Genomic DNA, 19,852 nt, shown 5'->3' with positions numbered 1-19,852 from the left:
CCAAGAAACTAGGGAGGGTCCCATCTGAGACATTTGCAATGCCCCCATTCCTTCTGTGGGCTCAGTTGCCCTTTATCTGACCGTTGCCTAGTCTGTGACTCGTCCTCCTGTCTCCCAAGGTCATTCCTACATACCATTACAATAACCCTGGTATTTCTAGCTATACTCTTCTTGCTGACTTCATCTCACTGGTTCCTGTTCTCCCATAGTTTTTGAGCAAAGAGTCTAACTCCAAGGCCCAGTCAGGAAAAAACTGGTTCTATAGTCTTTGCTACTCTAAGGACCTGGACCGGGGAAAAGGAAACTTTGAGCTGTTTCTCCAAGCTTAGATCTTACTCCTCTGCCTATTACTGAGAAGAAGACAGTTGCTTTATAAATGTGTTGTCATACTGGAGTTGCCATGTAGTCCACAGACTTCTAGATTCATTGTATCACCATTATATACCACATCTCTGAGCCTCTCTTTGACATAAAAGAGCTTAACTCCCCTCCCTATCTTCCAAATCAAAATGATCCAATAAGCAGTTTCAGGTTTAAAATCAGGCTGGAACCTGGACTGCAACAGAACCAAAGGAACAGTGTTGTCCAGCACTGTCTTCATTACTTAATCCAGCAGTAACATTTTGTATGAGATTTTACCATATTTTAAGCCAATTTGAACTATATGACTCAGAGAAAGATTGTGGTGTTGGAACATGAACACCCTAATAATAATGTTACTAAAATGTCTACCCTTAAATTTATCTTTCTAAAATTTAAAATATTTATTTTCAATTGCTAAAGCAACAAGGACAAACATTTAGTTGGACAGTAAAATAATGCTTTTTTTCTTATTTGAATTAGTAAGCTATTTTAATTCGATTTTACCCTCAGTAAATTTTATTAATTACATGCTTTCACTTACACTTAAATTGTTGACTTGACAACTTATAACAGACATAAAAATAAATGCAAAATCGAATGTAAAATCAAAGGAGCACAAAACAACAAATTTATAAATAACTTCAGAATCAAAACAAATGGAAAGACAATTTTACCTCAGCCAACAGATGAGTGATTACTTCAATATCATTGCAATTTTTTGACACATGCTCTCCTCTATCTGTGCCAACAACTGAAAAACAAAACAACTCCTTAATGTGATTTAAACAAATGAAAATAATATAGTCCCAAAAATAACATACTTGAGAATATACAAAAAAATTGCAAGGGTTAATGGTTAAAGAATAAGAACAAGAAAAAGGATATTTAGACTTTGTTGCATCATACTTTTGTGGAATAAATTCTAATTAAAAATTTAAGGAAAAAAACAGAAGAAAAAAAGCAAGCAAGCAAGATTTTAAGGTAATGATTAAAAAAATTTTTTTTTTACTATATCTTGTAATGTGAGATTTGAGGACAGAAGAAACTTAATCTGTGCATTTTTGTGAGGTCCAGCCAAGGAGAAAGGGGGAATTTCAATAACAGCTAGTTGTGAAGAACAAATAAAAGTAGGAGAGGAAGGAGAAAACATTTAACAGTTACATATCTATATAGTTGTGAATTAGAGAACCGTTTTCATAGTAACAATGTACATTTTGGTATATAAGGGTCTGCATGTTCAAGTTATGAATAATTATCTTTACTACAAGAATTGGATAACTTGATTCAATACTGTAAGGACAATCTAAGTAGAAGCAAGACACTTCTTTGCAAAAGGATGCTACATGGAAGACCTGTATTTTTTACTACTGTAATGTGAAATCTTGTAGATGTAGGTGCTATTTTGAGTGTGTGTTGTGGGAGAGGGCAGCCTGCCTATTCACAAATTGCCTACACCCAGCATGCAGCTAATCACAAAATGTGATTTTTGTGAACACAAAGAACACAAAACTGGTAAGATTATTCCTGACTATCTCTTTTAATTCTCCAGGATATTGTCCACCACTTCGGCTTATTTTTGCTTTTTTTCTGAGCATACTTCCAGAACAAGGACCTGGAAGAAGATGCCTACCATGTTTAATTTCTGAGAACATCAATGGTATTATTTGGGGTCAGAAGTGTTCTTGTAATCCCAGATAAATCCTTTACTCCTACAATCCTGTGCAGTGTAGGGTAGTGAAAATGATGATGGTGTGGAAGTATCCTGAATAAAAATTATGCTAGAAAGTGATGCCTTGCAATTTACTAACATTCAATCATTGTCATTAAGTGCATTTATAAAAATTTGAAACTGGGCAGGAAGATTGGTAAACTCTGAGAGTTCTGTGGGCACATTAATGCCCATGGAGAACATGTTGCCGAGTCCTGTCTTACTGAACACAATACATGTATGTAATATCTAGCTAGCCCAGCCAAGTTGGCAGATGTAAAATATCAGGACAGGGAGCAGCAGTCACTTCCTGCTATCACCCAGGAAGTTTTCTACATGGAGGCCATACTGCGTGGAAAATTTTTATTTCTCACCAAGTAGAATAGAAAAGCTAATGAGATGATTAAATCTTGGCTCAAAAACATACGAAATAGGGAATTATTTGGGAAACATTTATGCATATAGTTTTAAAACACATGTCAGTTTTAGTCATTTCTGCTGTACAAATAGGCAATATAGCGTTTAACACCTATTATACAGCAAATATGAAACAGCAGGAAACAATAACAATAGCAAGAAAATGTCAAGATCACTGCACTGTAAAAGGGATACAATACTTTAGGCTTTTTAAACAATCTCTTCACTGCTGTATAACACAGCAATATTAATCTGCTCATGTTTTGTAAAAAACATGGCAAATATCAATGCACCCCCACCCCATTTCTGGATATTTATGAGTTTTATATTCAGTTCTTCTGAAGAGTAAGAACCATCAACTGTTTGTGTTCACCTTTCAGCTACACAGAGAAAAGCGGAGGGCAGCCATTTCTCTCCCTCCCTCATCATTTGTTAAGACAGTAAGTAAGCAATACATTCTGACTGAAAAAAGATTCGGTATGCAGGAGAGTCAGTTTGGTGGTTAAGGCACTTTTATTTTAAAATGATATTGGAACAGTTTGTCATGCCTATTTCTTGTTAATGTATTTTCAAACATGCATTCTTTAATAGAGAGCTAGTTCAATCTAGAGATTAAGGCATCAGACTAGAAACCAGGAGACCAGGAGTTCTAGCCCTCACTTAGGCACGAAGCCAGCTGGGTGACCTTGGGCCAGTCACTCTCCCTCAGCCCTAGGAAGAAGCAGGCAAGGGCAAACCACTTCTGAAATCTTGCCAAAACAACTGCAGGGACTAGTCCAGGCAGTCACTAGGAGTCAAAAACTGACTTAAAGGCACCAAAAAAAAAAGTGTATGCAAAGGTTTGTCACAGCAGGTGGCACCATCTGGCTGACCTTGGCTGATGTCAATAAAGATCTGAGGGATTAGTACTTGGATGGAAGACCACTAACAAATCCCAGGGCTGTGGGCTGTAGGCTGGTTTGAGAAGATGAAAAAAATAACCTAAAGGAAAGCAGTGGCAAACCCATTTCTGTGTTATTGCTAAAAAAAAAAAATCCCAGATTGGGGTAGTCACCAGAAGTCTTGATTTTTTAACTTTATGCAGAGAATGGCTTTTGGATTTTTTCTCCAAATCCTTAATAATAGCTCTCTTCTGAGTCATGTGACTAAGGAGAAGGAGAGGGGAGGGTTTTAGAATGGAGAAGTCAGCAAAATTCTGAATCAGTGCCTCTTCCATGGGCTGCACTGGTGGATTTTTTTTCTTTGCCGTCCCTAGCTGGAACTGATCCATTTTCACTCTTTTTTTTGCTCACTTCCCAATCCACCTCCACAACACCAAATTTAGTCTCTTTAAAAGTTGGTGCTATCTTGCTGAAGGGCAAATAGATAGACAGGGAGGTGGACACAGTTCCAATCTCCTTTACTATACATAATTTCTTTCCAACATTCCATCGGGTTGGAAAGAATAAAAATGTAGCTGAGGCACAATTTATCATTCTGTACAGCAATGCCCTCTGTACCACACAGAACAGAAAATACACATGACAAGTCTTTTCTGTGGATCTATTTATATCCTAATTGATTTACAATTTCTTGCAGAAGACAGTTATCAAACTACCCATTTTTATTAGGAGGAAAGGACAAAAGCCTGCCCAGCTTAACCAGTAACCAATAGATAAATATTAGAGAGAAAGGAGAACCCAAGTTATTATTTTACTTAAGTAGTATACAGAAATACCAAAATCCAGCAAGAAAAATATCCAAGACCAAACTGTACAAGTACAAACAGAAGGGTTCCTTCCGTTTTCAGAAGTAAGTCAGAATCACTGAAGATTTCTGCACTGTAAACTAGATGCTCTTCTGTACAGAAGGAAGGGAAGAGGCATTTATAATACATTTTCTTCCTCCTTGTAGCAACCCCTGTTCCAAATGGTCACCCAAACTTCTGAGAGAGATTTTTAGTGGCAATGGATGTAGAGAAAGTAATGGGAAAGGGGGTAATCAGTACTTCCAGTGAGGATTCTAGTGGACTAGATGCTCCTGAAGGAGCGGGAATGGCATTGTGGCAGAGATCAGCGGCCAGACATGAATTCTGGCCAGCGAAGTCTCTCTGGAAACAGGAGAGATTGTGAAATTGCCCACTTGTACTCCAGACAGCTGATTCTCGTGAGTAGACTACAGGAACAGGTTTTTGTGGATGACTTATGAGTTGAGCGGCTGGGACTCAAGGGATTTCAACCAAGCTCACAGCCATGATATAATCTATACGGACATAAGGTTCGCCAAGCCTCATTTCTTAATCACTTTAGGAAATTGCTGTTTAACTGCTTTTTAGCTATTAGAAACCTTTGCAACTACAGGTTTTAGAGCACCAGGTGAGTCTCCTTCAATCCTTAGCAAAAGAAGTTTTAAATACAAGTTTAAGAACTTTAAAAAAAAATTTTGGTGGGGGAATAAAGAGTAAAAGGATAATTAGAACATTGATTTTGAAAAGTTACAAATGGACTAAGGGTCCAGATGGATTTGAAATAAGATTTTGAAATTAATTATAAGAATACTTCTCGTGGGAATATGCTGTCATTTTGAATTTTCAAAAAAACATGATAGGATGAGACTATGAAGGTTGGACACTACAAGGAACCAGAAGGAACTAAAGATTACAATTAAAGGAGAAGAACACTTAAATTTGAGTTACTAATACAGAATGGAGCAAACTACTTTAACATTGGACATACTGAAGGATATTTGTGAACAATGGATCCAGAAGTTAATTTTAAAAGTGTCTGCCGTTATAGATAAACTGTGTTTAAAAGATGTTACAGAAGAGGAATAAGTTTTACTGAACAAGATTGAGACTGATTTGAAAGTGACGGGCTACAAGAATGATATGGAAAAAGTTGCTACATGATATACAAATGAAACCAGCTGATGTTGTAATAATTAAAAGGGATATACAAATAACAAACCAAAAGAGTGACCTGGATAACTTTCCTATATTAGATTTACAAAAGGGACTTGTTAAAGTTTTGAAGGATTTTGTGAGAAGGGACAAAGAAAAAAATGAAATCTAGGACAGTTTGAAGGGATAAAAGAACAAGATTGTTAAAAGTAAAAGCAAGGAATATAAAGGTTTATTTGATCAAGGTTAAAATAGATATATCTCTAGTAACCCTTAACTGACTTTTGCTGATGAGGCTTTAAAGATTAGTTTATAGATAGAGATAAGATAGGGGAAGAGATCATTTGTTGTATTTTAGAAGGTGATAAGTTACTAAAACTGTTTATACTTCTTGTGATGAAGGGGGAAGTCATTTCTTTATATATTTCTTTTCCTTTACTATATTCTTATTTTTCTTTCTTTTCTATTTTTCTCTTTTCTGCACTTTCTATTTTTTCTATTCTTGTATTTTTTAGATTGTATTAGTTCTTATCTTTTTAATTGTAATGCTTAATAAAATTACTATTAAAAAAAAGGAAAGGGGATAATCAATGAAAATAGTTTCTCTCTCTTACAATTTCTTGCCTATAGAAAGTTTGCAGCATTCTACTTTATACAGTTGTATTCAGTTGTATTCTCTGTATTATACAGTTGTATTCTCTGTATTCAGTTGTGGATTGTGTTCAGTTTTTCCTTACAATCTAAGAGAGAAAGACCTTACTAAAATCACTCAGCTTTTGAAGAAATTGAATCTAAGGGCTTTCTGATTTGTAGCTCGGACAGCTAACAAGCATCAAAACTCTAACCATCAATTATGATCTTATAAAAATGTATAATTTTTATAAAGCTCTCAGATTTTCTGGAAAATCTAGTCAAAATATAATGTACATATGCTAATGTTTATATGCCCACTTACCTTGTAGAGTGAAATCCATAAGTAGCTCTTCATTTTGGTTCACATCCCTGTTACTTAGGGCCATATCCAACTGATAACTTATGTACAGGGAACAGTTTAGAAGAATTACTTCCAAGCTGAAGTCATGCCTAGCCCATATTTTTTGTTCTGTGGCACACACACTGCTGAACTTGCAAGCAACACTCCCTAATATTTACTTAGTTATCAAATAAACATTCCTCCAAGCAGAAGTGTCATAAAAAAGGAGGAGCTACTCTGCAATATTGGCTATTGCAGCTCTGAATGCAGAAGTCAACTAGTTTCCTAGTTTTGGAATTACAAAGGGTATTAAATGTGGAATATTGCAATCATATTAAGAGTTTAGCTTCACTGGAGAATCTGTTCTTTTATCAATAGGTGTTAGCACACCAATGTAATACAAGATTAGAGGTGTGCAGTATTTTAATCTGAAGTGGGAAAGGTGCTTTAGATCTGGCATGAGAATGACTACTGTATTTGCCAGCAGCTCCTTAAAGAAGCTGCACTGATTTTATTTAGTCAAAAATGAATTTTACTTATTTACTAGGTGGACTGAAAGTTGGACTGATGAATATTTTATTGATCAGCTTTGCACTGAAAGTTCAATCCTAAAGATCAGAAAGTTGAACACACCCATAGTCCATATAACTGATCAAAAACACAGGTAATAAAAAGTTGTATAAGCCAATATTTAACCAACAGGTACATTGTTTCTGGGCTACAAATGGTACAAAGAGACTTTAACAGTCTTATTTTGTGGGTCTTGACATAAGCTAATGTCATTGTCTTATATATAAATTGCAATCTATGCCATTTTAACAACTGTGTTCACTGTTGTTTATTCCCATGTTCTTCAACAGTACATTTACCAACAGCAAGAGTCCACAGGACATTGCACTGTTTTTTAATTTTATTAGAAATATATATCCTGACCCAAGCCTGGTTCTTTGTGCTAATATTGGAAAACATGCAATTCTCCAAATCAGGAGGCACTTCTGCCCTTTTTGCAGGTTGACTGAATCTTTAATGTTTAAATTTGTATTGAGATACTTACTCATATAATGGAGTGCCTCCTCAGCAAGGACAGGAGAAGAAATTTCAGGGTCGTGACTGTGAGAGCTTCTTGACTGGATCCAGTCATCATTTACAGGAAGATATAAGGAATCCACATGTAATTTGTACTGAGGCAGTTGTTCTTCTAGCATGCTCACTAGCTCTACTTCAGGAAGATCTTCATTAGGACAAACATCTAAAGATATATGCAGACATCATACTACAGATCAACTTTGAAAGAAAACTATTATTTTCTTTGCTAAATAAATGGTTTTCCACACTCTGAAACAAAATATGTAATGTTATTCATTCTGATTTAAACTAAGGCTAGTGAGAAATAGCACAAGCCATAGATGTTTATCTCTATTGGAAATCAATTATCAAATCAATTATTCAAAGAAGCTATGGGTTTTCAGCTACTGCACTGATTTTAACATGGATGTCTCTCTTACTCCAGCTTTTAAGTTATTAATACTTCAATTTATCCTTAATTCAAAAAGGCAGCATTCCTTTATAAAGGAGCTGGTTTAGATGCTTTTCTCGCTTCCCCTTCCACAACGTTGTTTTTAATTTTTATATGATCTGCCTGCTTGCATTTTGTGAAAGTTTACATGTTATTTCATCAACCTTGAGTTTGGCCTAACAAAGGCATTGCCTCAGTGTAAATTTGACACAGTTCTAAAGTTCAAAATAAACTACTGAAGACTGCAGCCGTGAAGCATTAATAATCTCCAAAACAACTACCAGCACCTTTTAATTAACTCATCAGCTTACCAGTGATGCTCTCTGAATCTCTGTGGTTGAAATTCATGAGGGTTGCTTCAGGCTTCAATTATTCGAAAACCACATCCTGTTTCCATTTTATGTCTTGCTCCTTCTCATTTGAGTTGAAAGACGGTTTGGCATAAAACTAGGGCAAGCAACAGCCATTAACCTATTGCTGGCATTATGTTCAGTTTATGTCAACTATAGCTAGACAGGAGGATAACTTAGGCCCAAGGAGGATACATCTGAAGCTGCCAGATTCACTATCTTTACATCACAATCTTGCCTAGATCATTCACCAACTTGGGGAAAAAAAGAGGAAAACAATGGTTAACATTCAATTTCAGACATCTTAAACAATTCTTCTCCTAACCAGAGCTTTCTAAATGAGCAATTATGGTTCCTCCCCATCTTAATCAAAGTAAGAGATTTCCAATTCATTTTCTGCCACTCTTTTTTGCATTATCCTTGCACATGAAAATCTATAAAGTCCCCAAAAAACCCTTAATATATAATATTGTTATATTTCATTATAAGTATATGTTATGAAACAGAAATATTCCAACATCAAAGACTCTGACACTAGGATTGGTTTTCCTGTGGGAGGGACTATTGCATGATTTGATGGATAAGTATATTGTATTGTATATGGTTGTAAATTGCCAGGAGCCACTCAGCAGTCCCCAAATACCAAAAATAAATGAATTTTTAAAAATTAATTTAAAAAATCAATGAAAGAAGCAAAACAAAAACCAGTAGCTTTGGACATCTGAAATTAATTCATTCCATACTGAGAAGCCAAATTCCTTTTCATGGCTTAGAATGTGTATGTCTCACCGGCAACTCTAAATATCTATTAGTTGCAAGAATGTCAAGATTAATTCAAATAATCTTGTTGTTTTGGTTTTTTTCCTCTATTTTCTTGCTTTGTTCAATTAAATAAAATGGGAAAGATTACTTTAAATATAAAGTTAAGTAAACTAGATAATGTTACTAATATAATTGCATAAGCTTTGCTTTATTGCAATATATAATTTTGTATCTGTATTAATCATTTTGAACTGCCATGAGTCCTTGGGTAAAAAGCAGAATAGAAACAAATTACAGCACATTAAAGCTTTGAACTGTACTATATATACAGTACAATAGTGCATGTGTTTTCTTAATGCAAAGTCATTTAGGAAAAATATAACACACATACATATATAAACTTGTTTAAAAAAGTTAATCATATTTTACATAACTTATAAGTAGCCTCCTTTCTTACATGTAGTCATGTCAACATGTAAAGGATTGTACACTGTTTTTTTTAACATGTCAATTAAGAAACCCTAGTTTGATTAAGAAACATGCCCAAAAGTTTGAGGCTAGAGACAATTAACAGCACCCTAAAAATAACATTTGCCATTGTATGTAGCTTCAAGTCAATTTTGACTCTGGGCAACTGCCTGGATAAGTCCATTTGCAGTTTTCTTGGCAAGATTTTCAAAAGTGTCTTGCCACTGCCTTCTTCCTAAGGCTGAGTGTGTGACTGGCCCAAGGATATCCAGCTGGCTTCATGCCTAAGGCGGGACTAAATTCACAATCTCCTGGTTTCTAGCCTGATGCCTTAACCACCACACCAAACTGGCTCTTAATTTAGGATTAGGAAACATATATAGCAAACTAGAATTAGTGGATGGCAGATGAGAATTAAAATTTGGGTTTTGTTTTACGGAAAATGGTTTGAATTGTAGTACCATTGTTATCCTTGTTATCCCTTGTCCTATTTCATTCTGCCTTTCTGTTTTAGGCTGACGATACTGATTGAACAGGATTTTATTGAACAGGATTTTAACTTTAGTACACACATTCTCTGCCTCTCCCCTGTTCAGTTAAACTACAGAAAGGAGGGAAAACAGAGGAACTAGTCCAGTTACAATGGTTTTAGAAGTTCATATTATATTTAAAGGAGCATTCTACAACTGCCAAATATAATTTGGAGCACACCAAAGGATTCCATAGCACCTCTTGGTTAGAAATTCTAGGTGTCTACCAACAATGTGTTTATCTGAATCTGCAATTGCTTGCTAAATGATAACAGAGTTATTATTTCTTGCTATATTTTAATCTACTTTCTATAAAAGTCTTACATAGTTCTTCAAGATGCATTAAAGAAAACTTCTTTCACAAATGGTTATTGAAATCAGGAAGAAAAGCTTTTTAAAATAAAAAGATTTAAATTAATAAATTTTAATTTTTATGGCAAGGTCTTTTATATTACTCATAAAGGGTAGGTTTCTCTACTTTTCACTCAGAAATGAGAATGCTATTACCTTCAGGAGTTCAAAACACAGACAAAAACATCATCCTAAGGATTATCTATAACACTCCAAATATTTGATTCCAGTATTTTTGCTTCTGTTTATCAACACCTCCAGCAAAACTGATACTTTATGTCAGTCAACAGCCATTCACAGAGAAAAGATTCTCCACCCTGGAAAAACATTACTGTGATTTAGTTGGAGACAACTTAGAATGAAACAAATATGAACAACTTCCATACATAAAACTTATAACCCAATTAAGCTTTGCCAGAATCACAAATACAATTTAATCTGAACAGCGCAACTACTATATGAAGAGCAAAAGATTTTTCAGTTAGGAATATATCCTGCACGTTAACCTAAAAAGAAATCCCTGCCTGGGTTTTTCTAGTGGCATTGTTCAGAAACTGACCATATTCAATAAGTCAGGCTTATTGTCATCCAAACACAACTATTTTGAAAACATGTAAACATTAAAGCTTTTTGAAAATCTAAATGTTGGAAAACTAAAAGATGATGACTAAGCTAGTGACCAAAAAAAAAAAAGGTAAGTATAATTTTGTTTTCTCTTATCCAATGCCTATAAAGGTAAGACAGAAATCAATTGTAATGCTATTTTTCTAGCAATTGTTTTCAGGTAGTTTGTGAATCCATGGATGATCCTGTCATTTCAGTACTATCCTATTAGGAAATTCAGAATATTTTAATTTGTGGCATTTCATTGACCTCTGTGTTAAGGCACATGAGCTGTGTAAATTTTAGAAAGTAGGAAAATAAGGAATGATTCCTTTCATATAATGGAAAAGACAAACACAGGAAACCTTCATCATTACCTTCCTCTAGTCATCTGGTACTTCATCTATTCTCCCAGACTTTTCAAGGATAATGAATAGAGGTTTAGTCAGTTCATAAACATGCTTTCTTCTTCCCCTAGGACAGGGGTTTTCCGACTTTTTCAGGCCGCAAAACCTGTTTTTTTAAAAAAAAAATCCTTGAAACCGTAATCAAGAGGCAAAGCCATGAGTCATCAAGAGCATAAATACTCCTCGGGGGTGGGGGTTCTACATATCAGCTAACAAGCCCCACCCTTTCCACTGTACCTTAGAAAAATTGCTCTGGGTGCCCCTGACTACATCTGAGTGATTTTTTGGGGGGGGGGTCCTCATCTCTCACAGAACTCCATCAAATTCTTGCGCAGTGCTAGGGCTCCACAGAACACAGTTTGAAAAATCTGCCCTAGGATGCAATGCACTTGGGACTGGAGATTTTAATTTATTCAACCTTGTCTAAGTTTCTATCAAGCTGAATCTGGAACTTGTTTCTTCAACCAGCTCTTTACAATTGGCTAGTAGAACACATTTTCTCAGAAAAGGCTGAGCCGAAAAAGGAGCTCTACCTTTCTTTTGTTATTTACTACCCTTTGCCATTCTCAACAAATACCTGGCACACCTTTCTTTTTTCCTTTTCTTTCGAACGTATCTGCAGAAATTCTGTTGTTCGTTACATACTTCTCTAACATATGTTCATTCTGACTTACAGTTTTTCTGACACCACCTCTACAAATCCAAGGTACCTATTCTACCTCATTCCATCAACTTCTATATGTATCAGTTTCTATTTTCAGATTTTTATTAAACTTTTAATGTGGGTTTTCCCTCACTGGAATAGTATGCAGTCTTTTAGTATCTCCTTTTTAAAAGAAACTCATTTGGGCTGCTTTTTTTATTAGCTTCTTATATATATAGAATCCTATATATAATTATTCTAAGTTTAGTAATTAGCTCTTTTCTTGCATTTGACTACACCCAGCTTTAGTTTCTCTTAATTTTAGTACAAGCATTGTACCTTGTTTGATTCTGTCCCATACAAAGAGCTGCTTCCTTTGTCAGTTCCTATTAGTATTTTTAGTTTGTATGTGCTTGAATCTGAGCACAGTACAAACGAACAATAACATTCAGAACATGATATAAATCAGTATCAATAGTATAACAATACAACAATTAATTTAAAACATGATCTAATCCCAGTACTACCATAATTTAAATCATTGTTATAGTGCTTCCTTTGTTTTGTTAAGCAGATCTGAATTCTCTCTTTTGAGCTGAAATGTGGCTACTGCTACTCACTTTCCAATCCTTTTATATTTTTTTCTTCAAGTACTTGCTGCAATTATATGCAAAGTTGTTTTTGCTCAGGGACTCAAACATGTTTCTAGCATTGCAGATCATGGTTGCAGTCTTATTCATCTTTTTTTTTCTTTCTTACAACACCATTGGTAAAAAAAAACACAATAGCAACCCTTTTATTTCTTTGTCTTTTTCTTTTCTCCAGTTCTCAAGCTAGCCAAGTAAACATTGTCAACTTATAGAGGAACTCCCCCATTGGTCACCAAACCCCTATTACCTCCTGTTAGTCACTAACTTCCTGGAAACTAGCTGCTTTTGATTAAGTTTCAACATTTTTTGGCCCTTATCTGCCTAGTTCCTCAACAAGAATTCAGTTTGTCAACTCACATGTTCTACTTTATACTGTAAATGTAATTGAGAAATCTTTTTTATAACTTTTCATTGTACAATATTTTTCAACACATGCCTACCCAACACATCTTTGTAAACTCAAAGTGTTATACTACATGTTATAGAATAGTTATGATAGGCAGAGTCTTCTGAATGATGCATTTCACATTTCACTCTTTGCTTCCCAGGTTTTTGTTTTTTAACTTCTGAACTTCCATGTCATTCACAATGTTAGAGGCCTGACTGTGCAATACGTTTTACATTTAGTGACAAGAAAGTTCTCACCAAACTTAAAACACTCAAACCAGGCATTTAATTGCTGATTAAAATTAATTCCTTATAAAATAAGACATTCCACTTATAAATTGATTTCTCTCTACATAATCATTCTCTACCTTTTACATGCCTACACACAAAAAACATTCACACACACACAAACACCCAAGTATCTATACATTCAGACATTCCCTTTCCTCCTTCCAATAGTTTAAGCAAAAAAAAAAAAAAAAAGAGGAGGATATGCGGGTAAGAGGAAGGCATAACTGCATAAGAATGACAAAAAGAAAAAGAGGAGAACCAAAGAAAAAGAAAACGAGGCAAGGAGAAAAGGTCAGGGAAGAAAAAGAGAATTCTGATTTAGGAATTACAAAAAAAGGGTTAAAATTCACTTAACAAGTAGCTCCTCCCAAGCAATGTCTACATCCCTGTCTCCCACTCCTTTGTTTTCAAAAGTATCTTCTGCTGAAGATGGAAGACTATTTGGGGACAATACTCTTACTCCTATATATACAATAAAATAGACAACAACGGCTTCAGTGGCAATACTGTATAATCTTACAATATTACATTTTTAGTTTTTTGGCAGAATTTAAAACAAAAAACAAAACTGATTTATTCAACAGTGGTTCTAGGCAGCAAATTCAACTCAAACTTCTGCTATTTGGTCCTGATGATACTGTTGGTTCTGCAGTTCTGCTGTAGTTGGAGTACAATCAGTTTATTACAGTCATAGACCAATACAACTAAAAATGCACATAACATGTCTACTTAAATATTTTAGATATAATAATACCAAGTAAAATCTATATCATAAGTATAATTTGGCCGCCTAAATGTTGTTTATACATGAAGTCAAACGGCCTATCCTATAGTGTTATTTATTACACTACATAATTATTACTCCTTAAATTATGATATCCTACCATTATTAACCGTTAGCTAAAATAAGGTGATGATAAAATGATAATATCTAAAATAAAAAGAGGAAACATGATGGCGGCGAGGCTGCAGCTTTAACAATGAGCTCCTGCAAAAAGGTTCTCTACTTCTAAATCCACATATCCTTTAAAATTTTAAGATCTACTTACAATATAAGACGGTACAACCCTCCCTTCTGGAGTATTTTTGGATAACAGCTAAAGCTGCAACTAACTCCTTGCGTTATGGGGAAAAGGAAGAAGCGACAAAGAATACCCTCCGCAACGCAACCTTCAGCAAAGCCGCTGAAGCAACAGAAGGTAGATAAATTTATAACCAATAAACGTATCTCTTCGGCAAGTAATTCCTCCCTACTTCACTTATCGGACAGATATGATCCATTAGAGTGGGACTTACAAGCAGAGACAGAGAGTCAGCAACTGGTGGAGCTTACCTCTTCCCTCATAGAAAATGCCCCCTCTCCACAGGCTGTTGCTGTCAGCAAAGCTGCCGAACAGTTTATCCAGAAGGGAGTTGGAGCTTCTGACCTCCAAAATTTGAAAGATCAAAACGCTGTAGTTGGAGGTTTTAGAGGAATTAACTTTGTCTCCTAAATCATTAAAGCTTTTTGGTTTGTTTTTTATAGAAAGTTGAATAAATTGAAGTTTGTTATTTATATAACCTCAGGAATAACAAGTCTGCATCTCCTGCCTAAACCAGTAGAAAATAGCTTTGATAAGGTGAAATTAAATTCCTGTGATCTTCAAAAGAGGTTAATACAATAAAAACTGTAAATACCAGACACATCAAAATATGTATAATAATGGTTAGTTCTAATCCCTTTACTATTGGCAAAGCAATTCAGGAGTTGTAACACTAATTTGTATCAATGCAGGCGAATATGTGTAGCTCAGGGTTGAACTGTGGAGTCCTTGGGGTTCTCTGAGCTTGGTTCTTTTCTTGCAAACGTTTCATTACCTGACTAGGTAACATCTTCAGTGCTAAAATGGGATGAGGTTTGCTCTCTATTTATCTGCTGTGGCCTGCTTTGCCAGAGCTGCTGGGGGTGAGGGTTCTGTTTTGCTCTTCTGGTAGTTCCTTGATTAGCATATGTTGACTGCTTGATTGTGTGCCTGGTGGTGACCTTTGCTTCTCTGGGTGATGATTGCTGGAGATGATTGCTGGTGACTGAATGCTGGTGAGGCAATCTTCTGCTCTTTTGTCTCTTTTGAATAGTACGTAGATGCTGTTTATCTCTATGTGTCTGTTAACTGCTGCCTTGTCTGAATACCAATCTTCCAAGAATTCTCTTGCATGTTTGGATTTGGCTTGGTCTAAAATGCTGACAGTTTCCCAGTTAAAACTATGGTTGAGTCTGTCCATGTGTTGTGAGAATAAGGAGTTTTCATCATGTCTTCTGACTGCTAGTTGGTGCTCGCGGATGCGCTCTGCTAGTCAAACTGGGAAACTGTCAGCATTTTAGACCAAGCCAAATCCAAAAATGCAAGAGAATTCTTGGAAGCTTGGTGTTCAGACAAGGCAGCAATTAACAGACACATAGAGATAAACAGCATCTACATACTATTCAAAAGAGACAAAAAACCAGAAGATCCCCTCACCAGCAATCATCACCCAGATAAGCAAACCCAGGCACACATATGCTGTAAACAGATGCTAATCAAGGAACTACCAGAGGAGCAAAACAAAACCCCCACAGCCACCAGCAGTGGCAAGGCAGGCCACAGTATATAAATAGAGAGCAAACCCATCCCGTTTTAGCACTGAAGATGTTACCTAGCCATGTAATGAAACGTTTGCAAGAAAAGAACCAAGCTCAGAGAACCCCAAGGACTCCACTAATTCGTATGTTCACATTTGTCCTGTTACTGCCACATTTTGGGTTTAAAACAATTGGATTCTTAATTTGATCCTGTGTGGATTTGTTTTTCTTGGCTATAACCCTAGTAACTGCAATCTATTAATGTATTAGGAATTGTGTACTTTCATGCATGGGAACTTGCTAAAGGAATAATTACATACTATTGAAAACATAAATTAACATCTGATTTGCAAGAATAAATTGTTGATATGTATAGCCTGTCAACATTTTAATGGGGGTTGACAAAAGGGTAAAGAAGGCTTTCAAGGAATAGTCAAATTTTCGGGAATTGTTCTGTTCATAAAATAATTCTTCAGGTTTCTTTCCTTTTTATAACTATTGTTATTAATTACAAGATGGAAAGATGGACTACAAAAGATCTTGGGCCCAACTGGAACATCATAACGAAAGACTGAATAAAATATAAACATCTATTAAAATTGCTTTGGATATCGACACTATCCAAATGAATACAACATAAAGTGGTAAAGTGAAAGTGATTTTAATTATGAGGTTATAGTATTGTTAATATTGTTGTATGAATGAATACTATTTCCTCTGTTAATCAGCTTAATATAACATAAATAAAAATTACAAATAAATAAAACTGTCACAAACTGAAGAAATGCAGTAGGATAATGAAGAGTGACTGATACATTTTAAATGTAATCAAACCTAATTAATAGTGCATAACAAATGAACAGATATTTCTAAATTTGTTGCACATGATTGCTTTGCCTCTCAATCAAGTCAAGTCACTCTTCTCCTGGCAACTGCCTGGACTACTCCCTGCAGTTTTCTTGGCAAGATCTTGGAAATGGTTTGCCCTTGTCTTCTTCCTAGAGTTGAGAGAGAGAGCCTGGCCCAAGGTCACCCAGCTGACTTCGTGCCTAAGGCAGGGCTAGAACTCCTGGTCTCCTGCTTTCTAGCCTGATGCCTTAATCTCTAGACCAAACTAGCTCTCTGTTAAAGAATGCATGCCTGAAAATACATTAACAAAGAAATAGGCACAACAAACTGTTCCAATATCATTTTAAAATAAAAGTAATATACGGATTTCTAGGACTGTGCAGCACTTTGGATGTTATCTCCAAAAGTTCCATTGGAGCACATGGGAATATGACTGTACAGTAGCACCTTTTAGAGATCTAATCCCAACTGTTTCACAGCCATGCTGTATGACATTGTTCAAAATAATCTAATCTAGCAAAATATCAGCCCAAAGAAATCCTGCTTTAAAATCAATAGGTTGATTCACACTAAGCAATGGCCTGCTCAAGCACCTTTACTGAATAAAACACAATTGGTTGGTTCACACAACACACTATATCAAACAAACCACATTAGGTCTTACCACAATGGGTGAATCCAATCAGTCTGAACTGCAATATTTAGTCTTAAACTAGCTCACAAGGAAGTAAGTTCTAGTTTGAACTTACCTAGTTTGATTTATAGAAAATATGGACAAGCTTTTCTAAACATTTGGTAAACCAAGGGCAAGTAAGAAACAAATTGACAAATACCATACTGAGTAAATGCTTCATTGTACCACACAAAGTACTGGCTGAATATTATGCACCACTGTTATTTTAAAGCTATCTCTATTATACAAACCCTATTTTTAGTCACTCCCAAGTTCCTCAGCATGTGCCAGCCTAAGGAGGCAAAGAAACCATTTAGTACTATAATTTAAAAACTTTACTTGTCAATATTGAAGTATAACACTATGTTTTACGGAAGGATCTTGTAGCATTTTATAGATTAATAAATATTATAGAAGTCAATGACTTATTTTGAAGTAAATTTGTTAGTGCATATGATTTCATATTGTTTTTCTACTCAGACTTTGATAACAGAACATACTGATTGTCCATGAAAAGACGTGGTAAGGACAAAGCAAATAGAAGGGAAAGCCAATCTTTTTTTGTATTGTATTGAGGGTTTTTATCTGAAGTAACAAAGATGTGGTAAGCCAACTGGAGGATTAATCCAACTATTTTAATTGAAAAAAAATGTGACAGCCCAATTCTGGCAGTTTGGTTGTACAATTGTGGGTATACCTGGGACTGCAGAAAAGATGCTATATATTGTACTACATTTTTAAAGAAAAGCACTGCTTAAATTCAAAAACACATGAGAGAATGTATTTATCACTTTCTACCCAAAATTTAAGGCCCTAATCATCTTAGACAAATAATATTTGAGGGAATACATGTTCTATGAAAAACTTTCCCCCTAAAGATAAAGCATTTACCATTCTTATTAAAATTAAACATTTGCAGGAAATATTTGTTTTCTTTGATATTTGGCACCTTATAACTGTATTTGAAACATTCTTAAATATACCCTTTAGAATCTACTATGACTAGCTGACTTTCTTTAAGTACCCTTCTATAGCATCAACATGATATGGGTTTATTGACTACTACTATTTTGTTAATAGTGCCATAAACCTCCGCCTTTTACTTCAAATATTGTATCTTTATAGATGTAATTATTTTGTCCAAAAGAAACAACGGTGTACTCCTTGCACTTAGGTTACTCCAAGCGACCTATATAAAATAGCTCTGTTGTAACTGGTCTGAATGCATCATACATTATTTAAATGTTGCATTATCAATAATATGTGCAGCAATATATTAGGCAACTTGCTCAGGCTTGCACCTTGACCTTAATCTAGAACCTTTTTTCCCAAGCCATACGCTTAATATTTTTGAGAACAAGACATACAATGGACTTTATCTAACATCATAGGATTCTTCAGAGAACATGTGAGATACTAACCACAAAGCTTTTTGTCTCAAACAGTCCAGTTCTATGTACTACTTCATTACAATAATTGCTTCAGAGCACAACAGGGGCTTGAATTTGAGTGTGTGTGTGTGTGTGTGATGGGTATGTTGAGAGAGAAAGAAAGCAGAAAGAGAGAGAGAACAACTGTCTATAAACTCTATGAATATTCATAATCCTTTTTAGGACTGGATTTGAGCAGCCAAGATTAAACAGCAGAATAAGGAGTAAACAGTACAGCAATACATGTTAGATTATAAGACAAATGCTTTCTACCAACAGTTTCTTCAAGTGGCGATAAACCAGTGGCACTTTTACAGCAGTGGTGGGCCTGACACATATCATTCTGAGTAGTGCTCCAAAGGCCATCTAATTTTAATTGCAAAAAGTGGGATGGCCACTAAATGGCAGCAAGAGCTTTCTGTATCTCTCTGCTGTCATTTAGTGGTCATCCAGATTTTTGTATCCCTAGTGGAACTTAGTATCAAAAGGGCCCTTACTCCTTACCAGCCTTACACTTTTTACAGATGGGCACCCATATTTGCTTTCTGATGCCAATTTTTCAATGCAAGAAGGCTGGTCCAATTGAATGACTTTGAGTAACATATGCCATCTTTCTGCATTAGCTGATTTTCCAGAGAGTCCATCTTCTGCCTAACCTTCTGTTCACTTGAAAAAGACATGCTGATCTTCAAATGAACAATTTATCTCCTTATTATGAAATTAGTAATGAATAGTTCACATTAAAAATTGTTTGATTTGCATACAATATTAAGCCATAGAGTGGTTTGGTTTTGGTCTAGCATAATATGTGAATTATCCTCTATAATTTGTAACCTATAGATTCTTTCCTGGGATAGATTTGCATATCATACTAACTCAGAAACAAATAAACCACATTATAGAGTAGCATTATGTAAAAACCAGGCTACAGACTATCACTGTAGATTTGTTATTGTTGTTATTATTGTTGTTGTTACATAGATTTCTGCCCCACATTTCATCCA

The 19,852-nt window shown here is 35.3% G+C and overlaps 1 protein-coding gene across 3 annotated transcripts in view; it reads right to left on the bottom strand.

The window, feature by feature from the left end:
- The window catches only part of TRAK2 (trafficking kinesin protein 2), a 37,686-nt gene that overhangs the window by 15,381 nt on the left and 2,453 nt on the right, over nt 1-19,852 (bottom strand). Inside the window, exons 2-6 of one of the 3 annotated variants that reach the window (XM_025167487.2) lie at nt 11,297-11,432; nt 10,473-10,633; nt 8,167-8,459; nt 7,394-7,588; nt 1,038-1,114 (exon numbers count right to left, since the gene is read on the bottom strand). In XM_025167487.2, the coding sequence (XP_025023255.1) occupies nt 1,038-1,114; nt 7,394-7,588; nt 8,167-8,203 (309 nt within the window). In that variant the 5' untranslated portion in view covers nt 8,204-8,459; nt 10,473-10,633; nt 11,297-11,432. Of the gene's footprint in view, nt 1-1,037; nt 1,115-6,321; nt 6,489-7,393; nt 7,589-8,166; nt 8,460-10,472; nt 10,634-11,296; nt 11,433-19,852 lie in introns of those variants that run through there. The other 2 variants (XM_088135659.1, XM_025167488.2) reach the window with 2 other exon arrangements.

This window comes from Python bivittatus, unplaced genomic scaffold, assembly GCF_059951505.1.
Source record: "Python bivittatus isolate LINGU-HERP-01145 unplaced genomic scaffold, Pbiv_v1 ctg000200_np1212, whole genome shotgun sequence".
NCBI classification, from domain to species: Eukaryota; Metazoa; Chordata; class Lepidosauria; order Squamata; family Pythonidae; genus Python; species Python bivittatus.
Note: the sequence above shows the minus strand (reverse complement) of the source record. Positions and strands in the feature narration are given on the sequence as shown.